The 19,626-nt window shown below is 49.3% G+C and overlaps 1 protein-coding gene across 17 annotated transcripts in view; it reads right to left on the bottom strand.

Moving 5' to 3' along the window:
- MAP4 (microtubule associated protein 4) overlaps positions 1–19,626 on the bottom strand; it is a 120,256-nt gene that overhangs the window by 38,531 nt on the left and 62,099 nt on the right. For all 17 annotated transcript variants that reach the window (XM_080676131.1, XM_080676135.1, XM_080676134.1 and 14 more), the window contains exons 4-7: positions 6,567–6,689; positions 5,273–5,386; positions 2,601–2,732; positions 757–1,839 (exon numbers count right to left, since the gene is read on the bottom strand). In XM_080676131.1, the coding sequence (XP_080532257.1) occupies positions 757–1,839; positions 2,601–2,732; positions 5,273–5,386; positions 6,567–6,689 (1,452 nt within the window). The remainder of the gene's footprint in view (positions 1–756; positions 1,840–2,600; positions 2,733–5,272; positions 5,387–6,566; positions 6,690–19,626) is intronic.

Below are 19,626 nucleotides of genomic sequence, written 5' to 3'. Positions count from 1 at the left end.
CTGTCTGTAAATGAGGAAAGCAGCAGATGCTTGCATGCTGGCGGGCAGGGTCCACCGGGCCGGAAAGCACTGCTGAGAGCAGGAGAGGAGAGGCCGGCTGAGTGCTCTTTGCCGGAGCCTCGGCCTGTGCCCACAAAGGCTGTGGCTGACCTCTGGCTGCAGATCGATCCCCAGCTGGGCACATGGGGGAGGCAACCAACCAATGATGTTTCTCTCACATCAGTGTTTCTCTCATCTTTCTCTCCCCTCCTTCCTCTCTCACTGAAAACATCAACAGAAGCATATCCTTGGGTGAGGATTAAGAGAAGAGAGAGAGAGAGAGAGAGAGAGAGAGAGAGAGAGAGAGAGAGAGAGAGAGAATGACCAGAGCAGAGCAATATACAAGAAGAGCAAGAAGAGATGGGATCTAGTACAAAATAGGGAGGTGGCCTTAATCAGAAGCAGGGATGTTTACTCCCAGTAACAGGAGGGGCAGTGTCTCTGGGCACAGACACAAGCAGTTAGGTAGATGAGGAGTGAGGTTGCGAATGTCCCTTCTTACTGCCTCCTGATCTATAAGAAAAACAAGATCAGCAGAGAGCAAGGATGAAGAAGGTGTTGGAGGAGGGTGGAGGTGAGAAGTGACTGTCTGGGAGAGGAGGAATGTGTGCAGATGTGCAAAGTACTGTGTTTATTATATCTGGCATGCGCGTGTCCCGTGCCCTGCGGGAGACTCACCCTGGTAGGCAGAAATGCTGGAACAAATGGGAGCCGTACCTGGTGAGATCCTGGAAGTAGGTACCGCTGAAGGCCCCTCGCTCTGGAGAGACGCTAACTGGAAACCCTCACTCCGTTTTCCTTGTGTCCGTACAATTCCCACGTCCTTCACTGGAACTGGGGCCCCCGCTGTTTCTGAAGGTGGTACATCTTTAGCCAGGGATGTCTCTGCTTCTGGGGGCGGAGGCCCAGCCTTGCCCACGGCCACCTGTGTTTCTGGGGGCGGAGCCATGTCCTTGCCCAGGGCCACCTGTGTTTCTGGGGGCGGAGCCACATCCTTGCCCGAGGCCACCTGTGTTTCTGGGGGCGGAGCCACGTCCTTGCCCGAGGCCACCTGTGCTTCTGGGGGCGGAGCCACGTCCTTGCCCGGGGCCACCTGTGTTTCTGGGGGCGGAGCCACATCGTTGCCCGGGGCCACCTGTGTTTCTGGGGGCGGAGCCACATCCTTGCCCAGGGCCACCTGTGTTTCTGGGGGCAGAGCCACATCCTTGCCTGGGGCTACCTCTGTTTCTGGGGGTGGAGCCATATCCTTGCCCAGGGCCACCTCTGTTTCTGGGGGCGGAGCCATATCCTTGCCCAGGGCCGCCACTGTTTCTGGGGGCGGAGCCATGTCCTTGCCCGGGGCCACCTCTGTTTCTGAGGACAAGGCCAACTCCTTGGCTGTGGGTGATACAATGTCCTTAGCCAACGCCATCTCCATTTCTGTGAGTGAGACCATGCCTTCAGCTGGAGCCACATCCATGTTGATGGGTGGTGCCCTCTCTGTCTCTCTGAATAGTATTCCATCCTTGGGTGGGGTTTCTTTTGATTCTATAGGGAGTACCACGTCCGTGACTACAGCCATGTCTGACTCAGTGGATGATTCCGTGTTCTTGGCAAATGACACATCTTCTTTGGTAGGCGATGCCACGTTTCTGGCCAACGCCACCTCTGTTCCTGGGACTGGTGCCAGGTCCTGAGCCAGGGCCATCTCTGCTTCTCCAGACGGTGCCCTGCCAGCAGCCTGCAGGCCCATCATCATCTCCAGGGCTCTGGTTGATGCCCTCTCTCCTTCTGATGCCATGTCTGCCTCCCCGGCTGGCTCTAAGGGAAACACGTTGGAAGTTTAGGAGCCATCAGAGTCTGCTCAGAGCTCTGCATTCAAAACTCACTCTCTTAGAGCACAGGAATATCTGGCTTTTGTGACCCCAACACCCCAAACATAACTAAGAAGCTGGCAGTTTAATGCATTTGCGCCTACTCTGACAGTCCCAATACTTAAAAGCCTAGGCCCGTGGTCAGCGAACTGCGGCTCGCGAGACACATGCGGCTCTTTGGCCCCTTGAGTGTGGCTCTTCCACAAAACACCACGGCCTGGGCGAGTCTATTTTTAAGAAGTGGCGTTAGAAGAAGTTTAAGTTTAAAAAATTTGGCTCTCAAAAGGAATTTCAATCACTGTACTGTTGATATTTGGCTCTGTGGACTAATGAGTTTGCCGACCACTGGACTAGGCTATGGGGAGAACAAATAATGGAGGAGAAAAGGCAAAGAAGAAAAAAAACACCCAATGCTTAGAAAACAATACAGGCATGTAATTATGTCAGAAAGGGAATATGGGACCCTGGAATTTGAAGTCTGCACCAAATTAAAAAGGGATTTTCTTTGCCCATTAATCCCAAGTCTTATATCTCAACCACACCTTCTTTCCTCTAGCTGTGAAATCAGTAATACAAGTTTAAAAATATCTGTGACAATTCTGACATTTTTGTCTATACTGCTGTATGCTGCTAAAAAATACGTCTGATGCTTTATACTGATTATTGACCCTGCAACCACACACCGATAAAGGGGCTCTAACACTTCACCTGCTGTGGGCTGCAGCGGTGGTGTGGCCGCTGGGGAAGTGAAGGCCCCCACAAGGGGCGAGTCCGGGGCTTGCACAGGCCAGGCCTGAGGTGCAACAGCTTCAGAAGCAAACATGTCGCAGGGAAGGTGGCCTAATAGTGAGACACAAACACACACGTCAGCACTGGGGGGGGGGGGGGGGGGTACCTGACGCTGAAGCGAGCTTTATGTCTGCCGAGCATGCAGACCTCGGCCACGCAGACAGAGCAGAGTCCTGAGGCAAACACTGCTGACGGTCCCCAGCTTTCTGGCTAATCTGCAGGCTGTGCATGTCGCCATACCCCTGGAGTGCTGTGAGTCAGCCTCCCAGAGTGCATTTCAGAGATTCAGCATCACCACTGACACGACATAACGGACAGTGAGGAACTGGGGGTCTTAATTTTCTCACCCATAAAAGGAGATTAACACCCCCTTTTCCAATGTTAGGGACATTTTGTGGAAATGCTTTGTAAATTATTAAGAACTAGATAATGTCAAAAGATTATTATTATGCTGTCCACTGCCAGACTTAACAGTGTATTTAATAACCCCTTGCCATCAAGATTATTACAATTTAGGTAGAGAGGCAAGATCTTTGACATAGATCAAATAATATGGAAGATACAGTATGAACGAGGCGCTGTAAGCGTTTGAAATCAACCATGAGGACCAGAGTAGTCAGAGAAGGCTTCAGAGGAGAAGCAAGAGCAAGAAGAGAGGAGAGGGGAGTCAATTTCAAGGATGGAGAACCCTGAGCAAAAAACAGTATGGAGAGGCCAACAGGACAAGATGTTTCTGGGACTATGAGGTTAGTCTGACTCAGACTGATCTCATCCTGCGTGTCAGCAAGGGAAAGACAGTCAGCGCGAACAAAGGGGACCGGGAAAGCCAGAGAGAGCTAGGCCTGAGGAGGGAAAACAAATAGGGCGCCTTGAGTCTTACTCATGAAGATGGGATGACAAACAGACAGGACGCAGAGGGTCAATATTTCCGGTCTATTCAGGATGGATTTGGAAGTTCCGTCAGGAGATGACGGAGGGGGCTGGGTGTGGAGTGACAGGGGTGTACACTGGGAAAGAGTGAGGGAGCACAAAAGAGAGAAGAAAGATGCTGTAAAGACAGACCTCAATGCCTCTAAATGCCTCACTCACTAAGGAGCTATAAAACACGGAGTCAAAGCCAGAATCTAAGTCTCAGGAGACGAGATGGATAACATCAAAGTCAACTCATTTGACATCCTTCTCCCCAGAGTCCAAAGAAAAACCTAATGAAACATATTATTAGCCAGGCTCTTACAAATACAGGATTATAAGCATTGTTTGAAGTGGGACTTACTGATGCCGGCCAGTGAAGGGAACCAGAATATGTCACCCCAAAACATGCCTTTTTGACTGAAAAATTACTCTGAGTTGAAGGCAACTGAGAAACAGCACACCTGGAAAAGGCTCTCCCACTTCGGCCGAAGGGCAGGGTATCAACCCTCCTTTTACTGAGATTAAACTTACCGGCCCGAGAGGGCACCAGAGCAATCTGCACATTTCCCCGCAGGCTGCCCCTCTTCAGTCTAAAACTGCTTTCCTTGTCCTGTCATTTCTCTACAAATTTCTTTAAAATATATTTTATTGATTTTTTACAGAGAGGAAGGGAGAGGGATAGAGAGAAACATCGATGAGAGAGAAACATCGATCAGCTGCCTCCTGCACACTCCCTACTGGGTATGTGCCCGCAACCAAGGTACGTGCCCTTGACCGGAACCGAACCTGGGACCCTTGAGTCCGCAGGCTGACGCTCTATCCACTGAGCCAAACCGGTTAGGGCCATTTCTCTACAAATTTAATGTTCTTATTGAAGATGCTCCAGAAAGAGAAATTCTAAGGAAACCACCTTGAGCTACTTTTCTCCTGCATGATGAATGCTACATGCATTAATAAACTATTCTTCTCTGTTCGCCTGTCTTTTTGTTAAATAGTCCAGCTGGAAACCCAAGATAAGTAGAAGTAAAGTTTTGTTTAAAAGTTATGCAGCACCATAAATGAGGATACTCCCAATTAATAACTAAGATCTGTTTATGTTTACTATGTAATGAACAATATGCAAAATACTTTTACATAATTTTATTTGATCTTAGCTCATCTTTAATGTAGGAACTACTGTTGGCCCCATTATCAGATAAAAGAAACTGACGTTACAGATAAACAAAACGTGCCAAGGCCACTGAGTGAGGCAGTGAAATGTGGACACAGAGTGTGGCCGTGGGAATAGAGTCCAAGATCCCCTCACAGGAGGCGAGCAGCCAGAAAGCCCACCTGAACTCTCCCCTGTGATTGGTCTAGAGCGCCCTGTCCCAGCCAGAGCCCCTAAGCGTGCTTTGCCTGTAACTCCCACGGTGATGGGGAAAGGCCACATTAACTCCCAGCCACAGCCCCTAAGCGTGCTTTGCCTGTAACTCCCACGGTGATGGGGAAAGGCCACATTAACTCCCAGCCACAGCCCCTAAGCGTGCTTTGCCTGTAACTCCCACGGTGATGGGGAAAGGCCACATTAACTCCCAGCCACAGCCCCTAAGCGTGCTTTGCCTGTAACTCCCACGGTGATGGGGAAAGGCCACATTAACCATCTGCAGTGCGAACAAGCCGAGCTGGAGAAGCCGTACCATCGCTGTCTGTCAGAGGGCCACTCTGCCGAGTCAGCGCGGAGGCATGGCTGGTTCCCCTGGGAAAGAAGAGCAGGTCTTCCAGGCCATCACCACAGGGCGTCCTGTAGGGATCTGGAGCGAAAAGGGATTTCAGACTCAGCCCCAGTGAACACTGCTACAAAGACAGCATTCCTTACACCCAGTGCGTGCTGACTCGTTACACGTGTGTTGTCAACAGTAAGTTAAAAAAATTGAGATAATGTCACTGCACATGGTAAGAAATCAATAAATAGTCACTAATTTGAAACCAGCTATGTGTCCCCCTTATAAGACCAATGGCAAAAAAAAAAAAAAAAAAAAAAAAAAAAAAAAGCCACATCTCAGTGGCAGCAACGTGAGCTCTCAGCCGGTAACTCGGACCCGGAGGCACTGAGGCTGCCACATGGAGGCCCTTCTGCAATCCGTTCCTCCACCGCTCCCACTCAGACACGCCTTCTGACTCCATCGATTACTTTGGATTTTATAGGAAGTGGGTCTGAGCCTTGGTTTCTCTTCTGTCAAACGAGTATAATATATATTTGGCGGAGTTACGTAAGAAACACAGGTAATCTATATGTAAAGGCTGTAGCATTATGCCTGGCGCAAAACAGGCATTCAACAAACAGTGCTGTTAAATGGTGACTGACGACCCTAACAGGCGTGGCTCAGTGGATAGAGCGTCGGCCTGCGGACGGAAGGGTCCCAGGTTCGATTCCGGTCGGGGGCATGTACCTTGGTTGCGGGCACATCCCCAGTGGGGGGTGTGCAAGAGGCAGCTGATGGATGTTTCTCTCTCATCGATGTTTCTAACTCTTTATCCCTCTCCCTTCCTCTCTGTAAAATATCAATAAAATATATTTAAAAAAAAAAAAAACTGGTGACTGATGGACGGAGACCTGCCCTGGGTGGTGAACACGCAGCACACACAGTGTACCGATGTGTCCTGGAACTGCGCACCTGAGACCTGTATGATTTTGTTAAGCGGAGCCACCCCAATAAATTCAATGAAAAGGAAAAAATTGTGCTATTACAGTAATACTTCCTTTGAGAAGAATTAAACTCCAATGAATATGAATTCCAGTTCCTTTATTCAAAAAGGTTTTGCAGAGGAGAGAGCCAGAGGGCCTGTGCCTGGGACGGAGAGGCACGGAGAGGAGGAGGGTTGCACTTCACGAGCTATATTTGGGCTGAAATGTTTGATGTGAGTGGTGGCTGTGGCTGTTCATGCTTATGTCAGTTCACATTCAGCAGTCACAGGCAAGCCTGCACCTACCAGTCTGGATAGGGTTCACCGCTTGCTCGGGGCCAAAGTAAAAGCTTGTATTTTCTGGCCAGTTCTGGTTGTTCTGATATCCCTGGAAGGCCATTTTCTCTTCAAGAAATGCAGTTGGAGACCCTGCAAATAGAAACATGAACACAAGTTAGCAGTTTTCTGTATCAGAGCGAGCACAACATAGACCGTCAGACCTGCTAGTGCCTTAGACAAAAACTTTTAAAAGGGTATAAGCCAGCCGTGGGCAAACTACGGCCCGCGGGCCGGATCCGGCTGTTCTATCCGGTTCTCTTGCTCTCCCCTCCGCTCCTTTACTTTGAATTTATATTAGTTCACACAAACACTCCATCCATGCTTTTGTTCCGGCCCTCCGGTCCAGGTTAAGAACCCATTGTGGCCCTCGAGTCAAAAAGTTTGCCCACCCCTGGTATAAGCCATAGCTGGTGTGGCTCAGGATCATTTCTAAAATAAACTTTAAGAGACTAGTGATTCTGCTTATATTATTTCTTTCTGCTTATATTTCTTACCCTTTGGTAAAAACCCACGATTTCACATTTGTCTCTCCCATCCTTGAGAAGGATGTTTGAAGGTGTGGATGGCACTGGTCACCCCCCCAGCAGGACGGCCGCCCAGCCCAGAGCGCTCTCAGGAAGAGCGCTGAGAACAGCCGCCTCCACCAACAGCTCATCAGTGAGCCTGTCTGACAGAGGCTCAGCCCGCATCTTCATTCACTGCTACCGACCGGATTTCCTTCTCCGAACTCCTCAGCAGAGCTGGCAAATGCCCTTCAGGAGCAACAGCCTTCAGAATAAATGTGGGTTTGTTTTGTTTTTATCATAACCGCAGTCTACTCAGAGTCTACTTCAGCAAAAGAGCGAAAAATGAAATTCACAACAAAAAGCCATGTACACAGTGCAATGGAAACAAGTCTAGATACCTTGGTTCTCCTATAAAAGTAAAATGGGAAAACATAGGGGCTGGTTTCTATTTTTTAAAAATGTATTTTTATTGATTTCAGAGGAGAGAGAGAGAGGGAGGGAGAGAGAGAGAGAGAGAGAGAAAGAGGGAGAGAAACATCAATGATGAGAGAGAATCACTGATCAGTTGCCTCCTGCAAGTCCCACACTGGGGGATCGAGCCCACAACCTGGGCATGTGCCCTGACCAGGAACTGAACCGTGACCTCCTGGTTCACAGGTGAACGCTCAACCACTGAGCCACGCCGGCTGGGCCCAGTTTCTATATTTGAGAAATTGGGGCATTTAACAGAAAAGGCAAGTGACTAAATATTAAAAGTACCAATCAAGTAGTAATATCCTATATAATAAAAGGCTAATAGGCAAATCAACTGAACAGTGGAACGATCGGTTGCTATGGCACGCAGTGACCACCAGGGGGCAGGCGCTCAACACAGGAGCTGCCCCTGGTGGTCAATGCGCTCCCACAGGGGGAGCGCCGCTCAGCCAGAAGCCAGGCTCATGGCTGGCGAGCGCAGTGGCGGTGGCAGAGCCTCTCCCGCCTTCATGGCCGTAGGACATCCCCTGAGGGCTCCTGGACTGCGAGAGGGCGCAAGCCGGCTGAGGGACACCCCCCGAGTGCACAAACTTCATGCACCGGGCCTCTAGTCTATATATAAAAGCCAGGCTAATTCTATCAGGTAAGATCCATTCCAAGTGCAAATAAACCAATGGCTTTTAATATAATAGAAAACAAAAAGTTCATTGTTGCCCTAACCGGTGTGGCTCAGTGAATAGAGCGTCGGCCTGTGGACTGAAGGGTCCCGGGTTCGAGTCCGGTCAGGGGCATGTACCTTGGTTGTGGGCACATCCCCAGTAGGGAGTGTGCAGGAGGCAGCTGATCGATGTTTCTCTCTCATCGATGTTTCTAACTCTCTATCCCTCTCCCTTCCTCTCTGTAAAAAATCAATAATATATATTTTTTAAAAGTTCATTGTTTCGGATTATACACTGCAAGAACCTTTAAGAAACAACCACTTGTCAAGATTTGATATCAAATCCAAGATGAATACCTATTACCTGAAAAACACTATCAAAGGTTCCTCCTCCTAAGGGCATATACATGTGAAGCGAAGCTTCTTCATACGCTTCAAACTCAAACAACATACTGTGACAGACCAAACACACAAAGCAGTGTTAAAGAGCCTTAGAGGAATGGAAAACACAGCCTTACTACTAAACTCCTTTTTTGTAACTACGCCTATGAAAAACGTTAATGTCAGCATTAAGTTTAGTATTGTTATTTTAAAACTAGAGGCCCAGTGCATGAATTCGTGCACGGGTGGGGCCCCTCGGCCTGGCCGGGATCGGGGCCGTCTCGCCCAGTCCCGATTGGGCTGGCCGGCCGGGGGAGGGACCCGAGAGGTCGGCCAGCCGTGGGAAGTTGGCTGTGGGAGCGCGCTGACCGCCCCCCTGGTAATAGCTACCGGCCAGTCGTCCAGTCCTAACAGTTGCTTAGGCTTTTATATAGAGAGATAATAGTTTAAAAGTCCCTCCATCTTGATATCTAGTTTGATAAGTACCGACAGATATAACCCATATAAACAAAAAAGCTCTTTGGGGTCCTTAATTTTATAAAGTTTTACTGAGGTACAATTGGCATACAATAAGCTGCACATATTTAAAGTGTACAATTGGATAAATTTCAACATATGTACGCCATCACCACAAAAAGAGAATGAACATACTCATCATCCTCAACAGTTTTAAGCATGAAAATTGTCTTGGTACTAAAACGTTTGAGAACTGATGACTTAACTTAAAGAGCATCTGCAGACATTCTTTCTATCTGTAGAGAATACATATTTATCTGGAGAGTCAAGTAAAAAGATAGCAAAGCAGAAGAGGAACATAGATTGGGACGGAGGACTCGGGTACTAGAGGCCCAGCTCCTCGGCAGGACCTTAGTTAACTCACTCAATTCCCCTGAACTTCGATAGTCCCATCTAGATCATGGAAGGACTGCTCTAGATTATGATTACAAAGATAAAATTGACCAGGGAAATAGTATGTGTACATCCGTACATATGTTATAGAATGATAAAGCAATTGTGGCAAAATGTTATCAATTGGTAAATCCGAAAAAAACATACAAAAGTTCTTTAAGTCTATTTTTTCAACTTTTTTGTACACTTGAAATTATTTGGAAATAAACCTTTAAGTGACAGAAGCTAACTCCTCAGATTTTCAGTCAACTCCACTTTTTATAATAAGATGTTCATGTACAACAATATTGGGGTGTCTTTTTTTCCTAAACAGGCAAAAACAGGCTACCAGCCTTCCTGATTGAAATCAATGGTACTTGACACCCCTAAAATGGTGGGGCGACTTTTTTTTTTAAGAGCGCAGAGTTCTAACAACATCTGAAAACACCGAGCGTTCACGGAGGGTCTCAAACGGGACAGAGACGACGCCTTTGGGTCAGCAGTTTCTTTCTGGTTCACTATCGGAGAAACAAGCACCCTAACAGACTGCGGCGTCCGTCAGAAATCCTGCAGGTGCGTCCCACAGTGCGCACGTGCAGGTGGACCGAGGCCAGAATGCAGCCTGAGCTGGCCGTCGGTCAGCTGTACCCTACCCTGTTTTCAGAGGTTCCTTCCGCCTCCCAGACACTCGATTTACTGTCGTGCTGAATGCACTTTATAAAACACGTATTCTGTACGACTTCCTTTCTCGTTCTCCAAAGCGGGTTTTACATATACTCTCCAGAACCCTCTATTCCGACACACACAAGCTCTTACTTTATAGAAAACAAAATTCTTCAACTGCCCTTTTCTTCTCCTGCAAACTTAACTATGTGAGTTCATCACTACTTCATTTTTAATCCTCACCCGAGGATATTCTTTCCATGGATTTTTTAACAGAGAGTAGGAGGGAGGGAGGGAGGGAGGGAGGGAGTGAGGGAAAGAGGGCGGGAGGGAGGGAGGGAGGGAGGGAGAGGGAGGGAGGGAGGGAGGGAAAGAGGGAGGGAGGGAGGGAGGGAGGGAGGGAGGGAAACACTGATGTGAGAGACACGTTGACTGGCTGCCTCCCGCATGAGCCCTGCGGGGATCAAACCTGCAGCCCAGGTCCTTGCCCTGGCCAGGAATCAAGCCCATGACCTGTGGGTGCACAGCCCAGTGCTCCAACCACTGAGCTCACCGGCCAGGGGCCATCTCACCTCTTCCCTCCTGCTGGTGCGGGAAGCACAACCCTCACCTTGGTTGTGGTAACTCGAGGGGAAAGGCTAGACCAGAGACTATGAGAAACCCACGCCCTCCTCCTTCCTAAGGACAGCCGTTGGGGAAGCGTGCCTTCGTCACCTCCCGTGCGACCCAGCCTTCAACCTCCTAGACTTGCTTTTTTGTGGGGAATGGGGGGGCTAAGTCAGATTGATCGGTTTTATTTATTTTTTAAATAAATCTTTATTGTTGAAAGTATTACATATGCCCCCTTTGACCCCCTCCAGCCCGCCCCCCTCCCCCGCCCCAGGCCTTCAGCTCCATATTGTCCGTGTCCATGGCTGATGCCTATGTGCACACAGGTCTTTGGTTGATTACCTCCCTCTGAGGATCCGCACTCTGTTCCCTGCATCCATGTCTCTGGACCCTCTCCGTTCATCAGTTTATTTTGTTACTTAGATTCCGCGTCGGAGTGCGACCATTAGACCTGCTTTTTCATCCCTTCTTTCCTCACGTCTCCTCCCCTGGTCATAAGCATGGCTAAATCTTTAGCATCCTCAATACAAACAAGATCCAAATGGTATCAAAGAAAAAATTCCCCATAAAGGAATTTATGATTAAAAGAAATTAAGATTCCAATTTTTTAACAAACCAGCTATTTTAAAAAACAGTGAAATAACTGGGAGAAGCAGTGGTCCTTTCCAGATTACCGTTTGCCAGCCCAGGTGTAGGGAGTCAGGTCCACGCTACAGAGGAGAAGGGCCACGGAGCGCTCCCCGGGCAGACACGCCCCCCAGTGTGCTTCTCAGTGAAGGGGTGTTTTCTGTGCCCCTGTGCTCGGTCTCCCCAAGCCTCCGGGTCCCTCCCTTTGCATCTTGCCAGGGAAGCTCTGGCTCTCCACCTCATTAAACGCAGGTCACCGCTGAGTCCAAACGTCCATAAGCTGAGTGCGCTGTTGGGGACACTCCTAGCTGCGCACGCCAATCCATTAAATGTGGACTCTACTGACGGAGCTCGTATGAATAAACAGGCCCAACACAGAACTATATTCTGCCCTCCCTGGTCCAAGATCCTTAGAATATACTCCCACACACGTTCCCCAGTTTTTGCCAATATATTATTATTATTAGAATATAGCAAATACTGTAAATATTTTAGGATTTGCAGACCATATAGTCTCTGTCACAACACCCTTGGGCAATACAGATTTGAATTACTCGGTTCCACTTAGATGCAGGGTTTTTTCAATAAATACTGTAAAGTACTTTCTCTTCCTCGAGATTTTCTTAGTAATGGTTTCTCTTTTCTAGCTTCCTTTATTGTAAGAACACAGTATATAACACCTATAACATAGGAAATGCCTGTTCGCAGACTGTTTATGTTATCAGTAAGGCCACTGGTAGGGAAGTTCTGGGGAGTCAGAAGGTACAGATTTTCGCCCAGCTGGGTGTCCTTACTCACCAAGACAAGGTGGTGCATCTTCCACTAACAGAGGCAGGGTGTGTCAGTAATTCCATGGCAGTTAATTGATCAGTGTTCCAAAGGCAGCCCACTAAACCCTGGATTGACCCATGTAACAGGGGGAACTCTACCTCTGAGAGTCATAACCGTTCTTGAAAAGCCATAACCTTCCAATCAGTTTCTTGACCCGATTCTAGAAACGGAGCCAAGGCGGAACCTGCTCCGGAAGGGCCCTGCCTGCTTCCGCAGGGCAGACTGCGCCTCCTCCCCAGCTCCCCCAGCCACGTGCTAGAGTGACTGCCGATGAGGGAAAAGGAAGCCCCCAGGCCCTTGGTGACTCAGAATGCCACGGTGGCTCACCAGTCCAGGGGAGGGCTGAGGGCGTCAGGCACCAGGTGGGTGCTGCGCTCCAGTCCCACGCACAGCGGCCAGCTGGTCCGCGCACTGACTGTGGTTATTCCTCAACTCCTGGACGACCTGGCAACAGACATACTTGACAAGTGGCTGCCGCCCACACTGGCTCTCCACTGCCAACTAGTTGGCCCACTGACAAGGGTCATATAGAAGAGACCTGGTGGGAACCCACTAGGACTGCCCCTCTCCACCAGGACACTTAACCAGCCCCGGCTGATGGGGCTCAGCTGGTTGAACACCCTCCCATACACCAAGAGGTCACTGATTGGACTCCAGGTCAGGGCACATGCCCAAGTTTCAGGCTCGGTCCCCAGGAGAGTGCATGCAGGAGGCAGCGATCTCATCGATGTTTCTCTCTCTCCCTCTGCCTTCCTCCAAAAAATTAATAGAAACATATTTTTAAAAAGATATTTAACAGGAGCAATATCGTACCCTGGGATAATTAAAGAATTTAATGCCACTTCAAAGACTTGAAAGAAACAAAGGTGGTGATATCTGTCACATCCCCATTTAACTAGACTGGCCTGGGCAGAAGTCAGATGGGTGCTGGCGAATGGCTGTGACCTATCTAACTCAACAGATGATCCCACCCGGCAGCCTGACCCCACTGGGTCCCGCCCTGCTAATGACCTGGCTAATGCCATCACTCTTTTGTCTCTATCCATCGGCCAGGACCACCAGAAGCATTTTGCTTTTACATGCATATGAGCCTTGCCTCAGGGCTACAGCAATTCTACCATCAGATGCTCAGGGACCTTGAACACTGTGACATTCCAGGAAGTATCACACTAGCCCACTAAACTGACTGGATCTGAAGAGTAGGAAGCAGCAAACAACTTCCCCCTTTTGAGGAACAGCTCCCGTCAGACTTGCTATTGGTGTTAGCACCAGGGGCTGAGGGCAGGGGACTGCGATGGGTAGAAGAAGAAGGCCTAGGTATCAACCATGGTCTCATGACTAGTGACAGAAATGAGAACGGTGGCGGCTTTATTTTGTTAGGTTTACGTTTGCTAGTATATTCTAACCATTTCCTCTCTTCCTCCTTCCCGTTAGTGTACTGTCGAAAATTAACTTCACTATCAGTCTCTTGATGACAGTAGCCAAAGGGCTCCTGCCTCTCCGCTGCTCACTCCCCTTCGCTGCCCTGCTTGCGATAAGGGAGCTGGACCCTATACAGGTTTCTCCTTTGTCCGCTGGCGTGACAGTAGGCTTCGGAGGGCGCTGGAGGAGGGGCTTCTCCATCTTCTTCTCCGTGGGGCTCTGCTGGGGTGCAGAGCTCACAATGGCACTCACCCCAACGTGTTCAGTGGGCCCGCCGTGAGCCTCTTCCCACCGGAGCCCAGTGGCCTCCCGGGGATGCAGCAGCCCCTCCCTGTACAGATTCCTGTTTGCAACCTCAGCCCACAGCAGCACCTCAACAAAAATCACCACCACCCACTGAAGAAATCCGAGGTAAGAAACCAGATTTGGGGAAGCAGTGCACTCTCCCACATTTTTCTTCCCTGGTGAGCTCTGCCTGAGCACTCGGGGTAGTAACTGCGCCCCATGCCTTCCATTCCTGTGTACTTTGGAGTTCTCTTTACCCCTCGGCAGTAAATTCTCTGTTCAAATTACTGTGTGGCTTATGTCTCCTGACCAGACTTTGGCGGATACATATACCGAGAATTAAAAACAGTGCAATGGCTTAAATTCACATGATAAAAAGGGGGGGGGGGATGAGTGAGAGGTTTAAACCAAAAGCAGAAAGGGGAAGGCACACGTTACTCTCCAATCCAAAGGCTGTAAGTGCAGGAGGAAACATGCTCAGCAGCAGCAGCGGCGGCGGCGAAACCCCTCCTTTTACCAAGAAACTGCAGACCAGAAAGACCAGCTTTTAGAAACCAGGAAGCAGCCCCTTCAGGGAAGCCCTCCAAGGCGTCTGATGTCCATACTCAGATTTGCATGAAGGCTTTGGACCGTCTCATCTCATTTCCAATCGCTGAAGGCCTCCTGGAGAAGCAGCTAGCCAGGTTTGTGCAGCGACAAAGCCCTAAATTAGTTTCCTCACAATAACAAACAAAAGCTCTTCCTGCAGTGTGCCCGGAGTTCTTTTCAAGTCCCCCTTCAATGCTGTCCTCTAGAAACAGAGCATCTCCAACGTCAAAACGGACACCAGACGTGCTCTGGTTACATCCCGTTCAAACTCTGCCACACGATCATTTCAACGGGAAAAGGAGCGGAGGGCCCACAGAATGACTTTTCGGCAAAAGCACTTCCTGGGCTGAAGCTGTAAGATCTTCTATGTGATCGCCATTCTCCTAGTGTCATCGCACACTTAGTGCCCCTCAGCCAGTTACAAAGCATGGGTGTGCTCTCTGCCCTTCCACCCCAACAATTACCGTATCACCAGGTCGCCTTTTACAGAGGAGGAACCTCGGCTAAAGAGGGCAAACAGCTTGCCTGAGAGGCCGAAGCCGGGAGGTGTTAGATCGACGCCTGCTCTTCGGGCAGCTTGCTCGAAGGTAAACAAATCACTCAGGGGAACTTACTTCTAGAAAAGACATGTGCCAGTACCTGGCAAAAATAACTGCAATTCTACCCGGCCTCGCTCTTAACTGTGTGTCCCCGTGTGAGGCCTGAAACGGAATCGCCCACTTAGAAAAAAATGCTGCCGAAGAGAAGGGACAGAAGCACCACCAAGCGCCTTGTGCAAGTTCACAGTGTACGAAGTTGGTCAGATCACCTTGCCGTCTACACACAAAACAGCAAGGTGGCCCCTTGCTCTTCTCAACGTTAAACACAACAGCCATATGGTCGAGATTAACGTTTGTAATTTTTTCAATGGCACAGAAAGATCACAGCACAAGGCTTGATTATTTACAACAATATTTTCAAATTCAGCAACAATGCTTCAGCCATGAAGATGGGTGAGGTAAACAGGAAGACGGAAACCATTGTAAAGCTAACACTGCGGGGGGAGGGGAAGGAACACCAGAGCACACGAGCTAAATGGCACATCTGAGGCTGGCATGTGTGCCCGTGGAGATGTTTCCCACAGGGGGCACCATTTACAACGTCCTACCAACAGTGCCAAAGGGTTCCAACTGCCCACATTACCAGGTGGACCGGTTAATAGTGCGGATTGGCCCTTTACCGGTTAATAATGCCGATTTTGTCATCAAAGAAAACAAGGTAATTTCAAGAGAAACATCAAAAGTGCTTTATTCAAAGTAATGTCCACCTCTAGCTACACATTTCCCCCATCCTTCAGGTAATCTGTGGGTACCGTCCCAATAGAACTTTTCTTGTTCTGAGGCAAACCATGCAGAGACCCAATTTTCCACTTCTTTGTACGTTTTGAAGTGCTGCTCAGAACATGCATGTGCCATCGATGGGAACAAGTGGTCATCTGAAGGAGCAAGGTCTGGTGAATACGGCGGGTGGGTTCATACTTCCCAGGCAAGGTCTTTTAACGTGTCTTTAACTGGTTTTGAAGTGTGTGATGGTGCGCTATCAAGAAGCAAAATTACTTTGCCGTGTCTTATGGCAATTCTGGTCATTTCATGATCAAAGCGTGGTTCAAACTGATTATTTGTTGTCAGTAGTGATCAGCATTAATGGTTTCCTGATCCCACCAAACGCAGAGCAGTGTCTTCTTTCCGAAGTGACTTGGCCTTGCAGTCGATGTTGATGGTTGATCTGGATCAATCCATGATTCTGTGCATTTGGGATTCTCAAAATAAATCCACTTTTCATCGCCAGTCACAATTTGATGCAAAAAAGACTTTCTTTCATGCTGTTGAAGCAATGTTTTACTGATGACTTTTCGGTTTTCCATCTGTCTTTCGTTCAGTTGATGTGGCACCCATTTTCCGTCCTTTAAAATCTTTCCCATTGCTTGTAAACGACCAGAAATTGTTTGCTGAGCGACGTTTAATCTTTCTGCAAGTTGTTCTTGAGTTTGACACTCATCTTCATCCAATAATGCTTGTAACTGTTGGTCTTCAAACTTTTTCGGTTGACCTGGACGTTCTTTGTCTTTCACATCGAAATCATCACTTTTAAAGCGTTTAAACCAGCGTTCACAATTATCTTGAGATGGAGCATGTTCACCATAAGCTTCCTGAAGTATACGATAACTTTCAGCAGCACTTTTCTTCAAAATTAAGTAATGAATTAAAACTTGCCGCAAATGCATTTTTTTGGCATGAAATTTGACATTTTTAAGCGTAAAAATATCTAGGATGTTAACACCTTCTGAAAATTTGACATATGAAGTTTTGAAGCTTGCTGTCAATACAACAAAATAGCATACGTATCAAATCGCATATATATCAACATAGGTGTAACTCCATCTATTGGAAAAAATCCGCATTATTAGCTGGTGCCCTGGTATTTGTTAGTAACAGCCACCCTAATGGGTGTAAAGTGGCATCTCGTTGGATTTTTATTGGTATTTTCCTAATGATCAGTGATGGAAAGCTTCTTTCCATGTGCTTCTTGGCTGTCTGTGTATCTTCTTTGGAGAAATGTGTGTTCAAGTCCCCCGCTCATCTTCAATCAGGTCATTTGTTCTGATGTTGCTGAGTTACAGAAGTGCTTCATATATCCGGAATACTAATCCCTTCTCAGACACATGTTTTGTAAACATTTTTTCCCACTCCGTGAATTGCCTTTCTGCTCTATTGATAGTGTCCTGGGATGCACAGAGGTTTTTAGTTCTCATGCAGTACAGTTTATCTTATTTTTATTGCCTGTGCTTTGGTGCCAAGCCAAGAAATCATAGCCAGATCCAATGCCATCAGGCTTATGCTCTGTTTCCATCTAAGAGTTTCATAGCTTTAGCTCTGATTTTTAGGTCTTTGATCCATTTGAAGTCAATACTTGTATAAGGAGTAACATAAGGGTCCAACTGGATACCCAGCTTTCCTGACACCGTTTGTTGGGAAGGCTATCTCTTCCCCATTAAATGGTCTTGGTCCCCTTCCTAATACCACTTGAACATACATGCAAGGGTTTAGTTCTGGGCTCTATTCTATTCCTGGGTCTGTCTGTCTGTCTTTATGCCAAGCCCACACTGATCACTGCAGCGATACGGTGCCAGGCCCACACTGATCACTGCAGCGATATGGTGCCAGGCTCACACTGATCACTGCAGCGGTACGGTGCCAGGCCCACACTGATCACTGCGATACGGTGCCAGGCTCACATTGATCACTGCAGCGATACGGTGCCAGGCTCACACTGATCACTGCGATACGGTGCCAGGCTCACACTGATCACTGCAGCGATACGGTACCAGGCCCACACTGATCACTGCGATACGGTGCCAGGCTCACACTGATCACTGCAGCGATACGGTGCCAGGCTCACACTGATCACTGCAGTGATACGGTGCCAAGCCCACACTGATCACTGCAGCGATACGGTGCCAGGCCCACACTGATCACTGCAGCGATACGGTGCCAGGCTCACACTGATCACTGCAGCGGTACGGTGCCAGGCCCACACTGATCACTGCGATACGGTGCCAGGCTCACACTGATCACTGCAGCGATACGGTGCCAGGCTCACACTGATCACTGCAGTGATACGGTGCCAGGCCCATACTGATCACTGCAGCGATACGGTGCCAGGCTCACACTGATCACTGCAGTGATATGGTGCCAGGCCCACACTGATCACAGCAGCGATACGGTGCCAGGCTCACACTGATCACTGCAGCGATACGGTGCCAGGCTCACACTGATCACTGCAGTGATACGGTGCCAAGCCCACACTGATCACTGCAGCGATACGGTGCCAGGCCCACACTGATCACTGCAGCGATACGGTGCCAGGCTCACACTGATCACTGCAGCGGTACGGTGCCAGGCCCACACTGATCACTGCGATACGGTGCCAGGCTCACACTGATCACTGCGATACGGTGCCAGGCTCATACTGATCACTGCAGCGATACGGTGCCAGGCTCACACTGATCACTGCGATACGGTGCCAGGCCCACACTGATCACTGCGATATGGTGCCAGGCTCACACTGATCACTGCAGCGATACGGTGCCAGGCTAACACTGATCACTGCAGCGATACGGTGCCAGGCCCACACTGATCACTGCGATACGGTGCCAGGCTCACACTGATCACTGCAGCGATACGGTGCCAGGCTCACACTGATCACTGCGATACGGTGCCAGGCTCACACTGATCACTGCGATATGGTGCCAGGCTCACACTGATCACTGCAGCGGTACGGTGCCAGGCTCACACTGATCACTGCAGCGATATGGTGCCAGGCTCACACTGATCACTGTGATATGGTGCCAGGCCCACACTGATCACTGCAGTGATACAGTGCCAGGCTCACACTGATTACTGCGATACGGTGCCAGGCCCACACTGATCACTGCAGCGATACGGTGCCAGGCTCACACTGATCACTGCGATACGGTGCCAGACCCACACTGATCACTGCAGCGATACGGTGCCAGGCCCACACTGATCGCTGCAGCGGTACGGTGCCAGGCCCACACTGATCGCTGCAGCGATACGGTGCCAGGCCCACACTGATCGCTGCAGCGATACGGTGCCAGGCTCACACTCATCACTGCAGCGATACGGTGCCAGGCCCACACTGATCACTGCAGCGATACGGTGCCAGGCTCACACTGATCACTGCAGCGGTACGGTGCCAGGCTCACACTGATCACTGCAGCGATACGGTGCCAGGCCCACACTGATCACTGCAGCGGTACGGTGCCAGGCTCACACTGATCACTGCAGCGATACGGTGCCAGGCTCACACTGATCACTGCAGCGATATGGTGCCAGGCCCACACTGATCACTGCAGCGATACAGTGCCAGGCTCACACTGATCACTGCAGCGGTACGGTGCCAGGCTCACACTGCTCACTGCGATACGGTGCCAGGCCCACACTGATCACTGCAGCGATATGGTGCCAGGCTCACACTGATCACTGCAATACGGTGCCAGGACCACACTGATCACTGCAGCGATACGGTGCCAGGC

The sequence above is a fragment of the Plecotus auritus genome (genome assembly GCF_963455305.1).
Source record: "Plecotus auritus genome assembly, chromosome: 6".
Classification (NCBI taxonomy): Eukaryota; Metazoa; Chordata; class Mammalia; order Chiroptera; family Vespertilionidae; genus Plecotus; species Plecotus auritus.
Note: the sequence above shows the minus strand (reverse complement) of the source record. Positions and strands in the feature narration are given on the sequence as shown.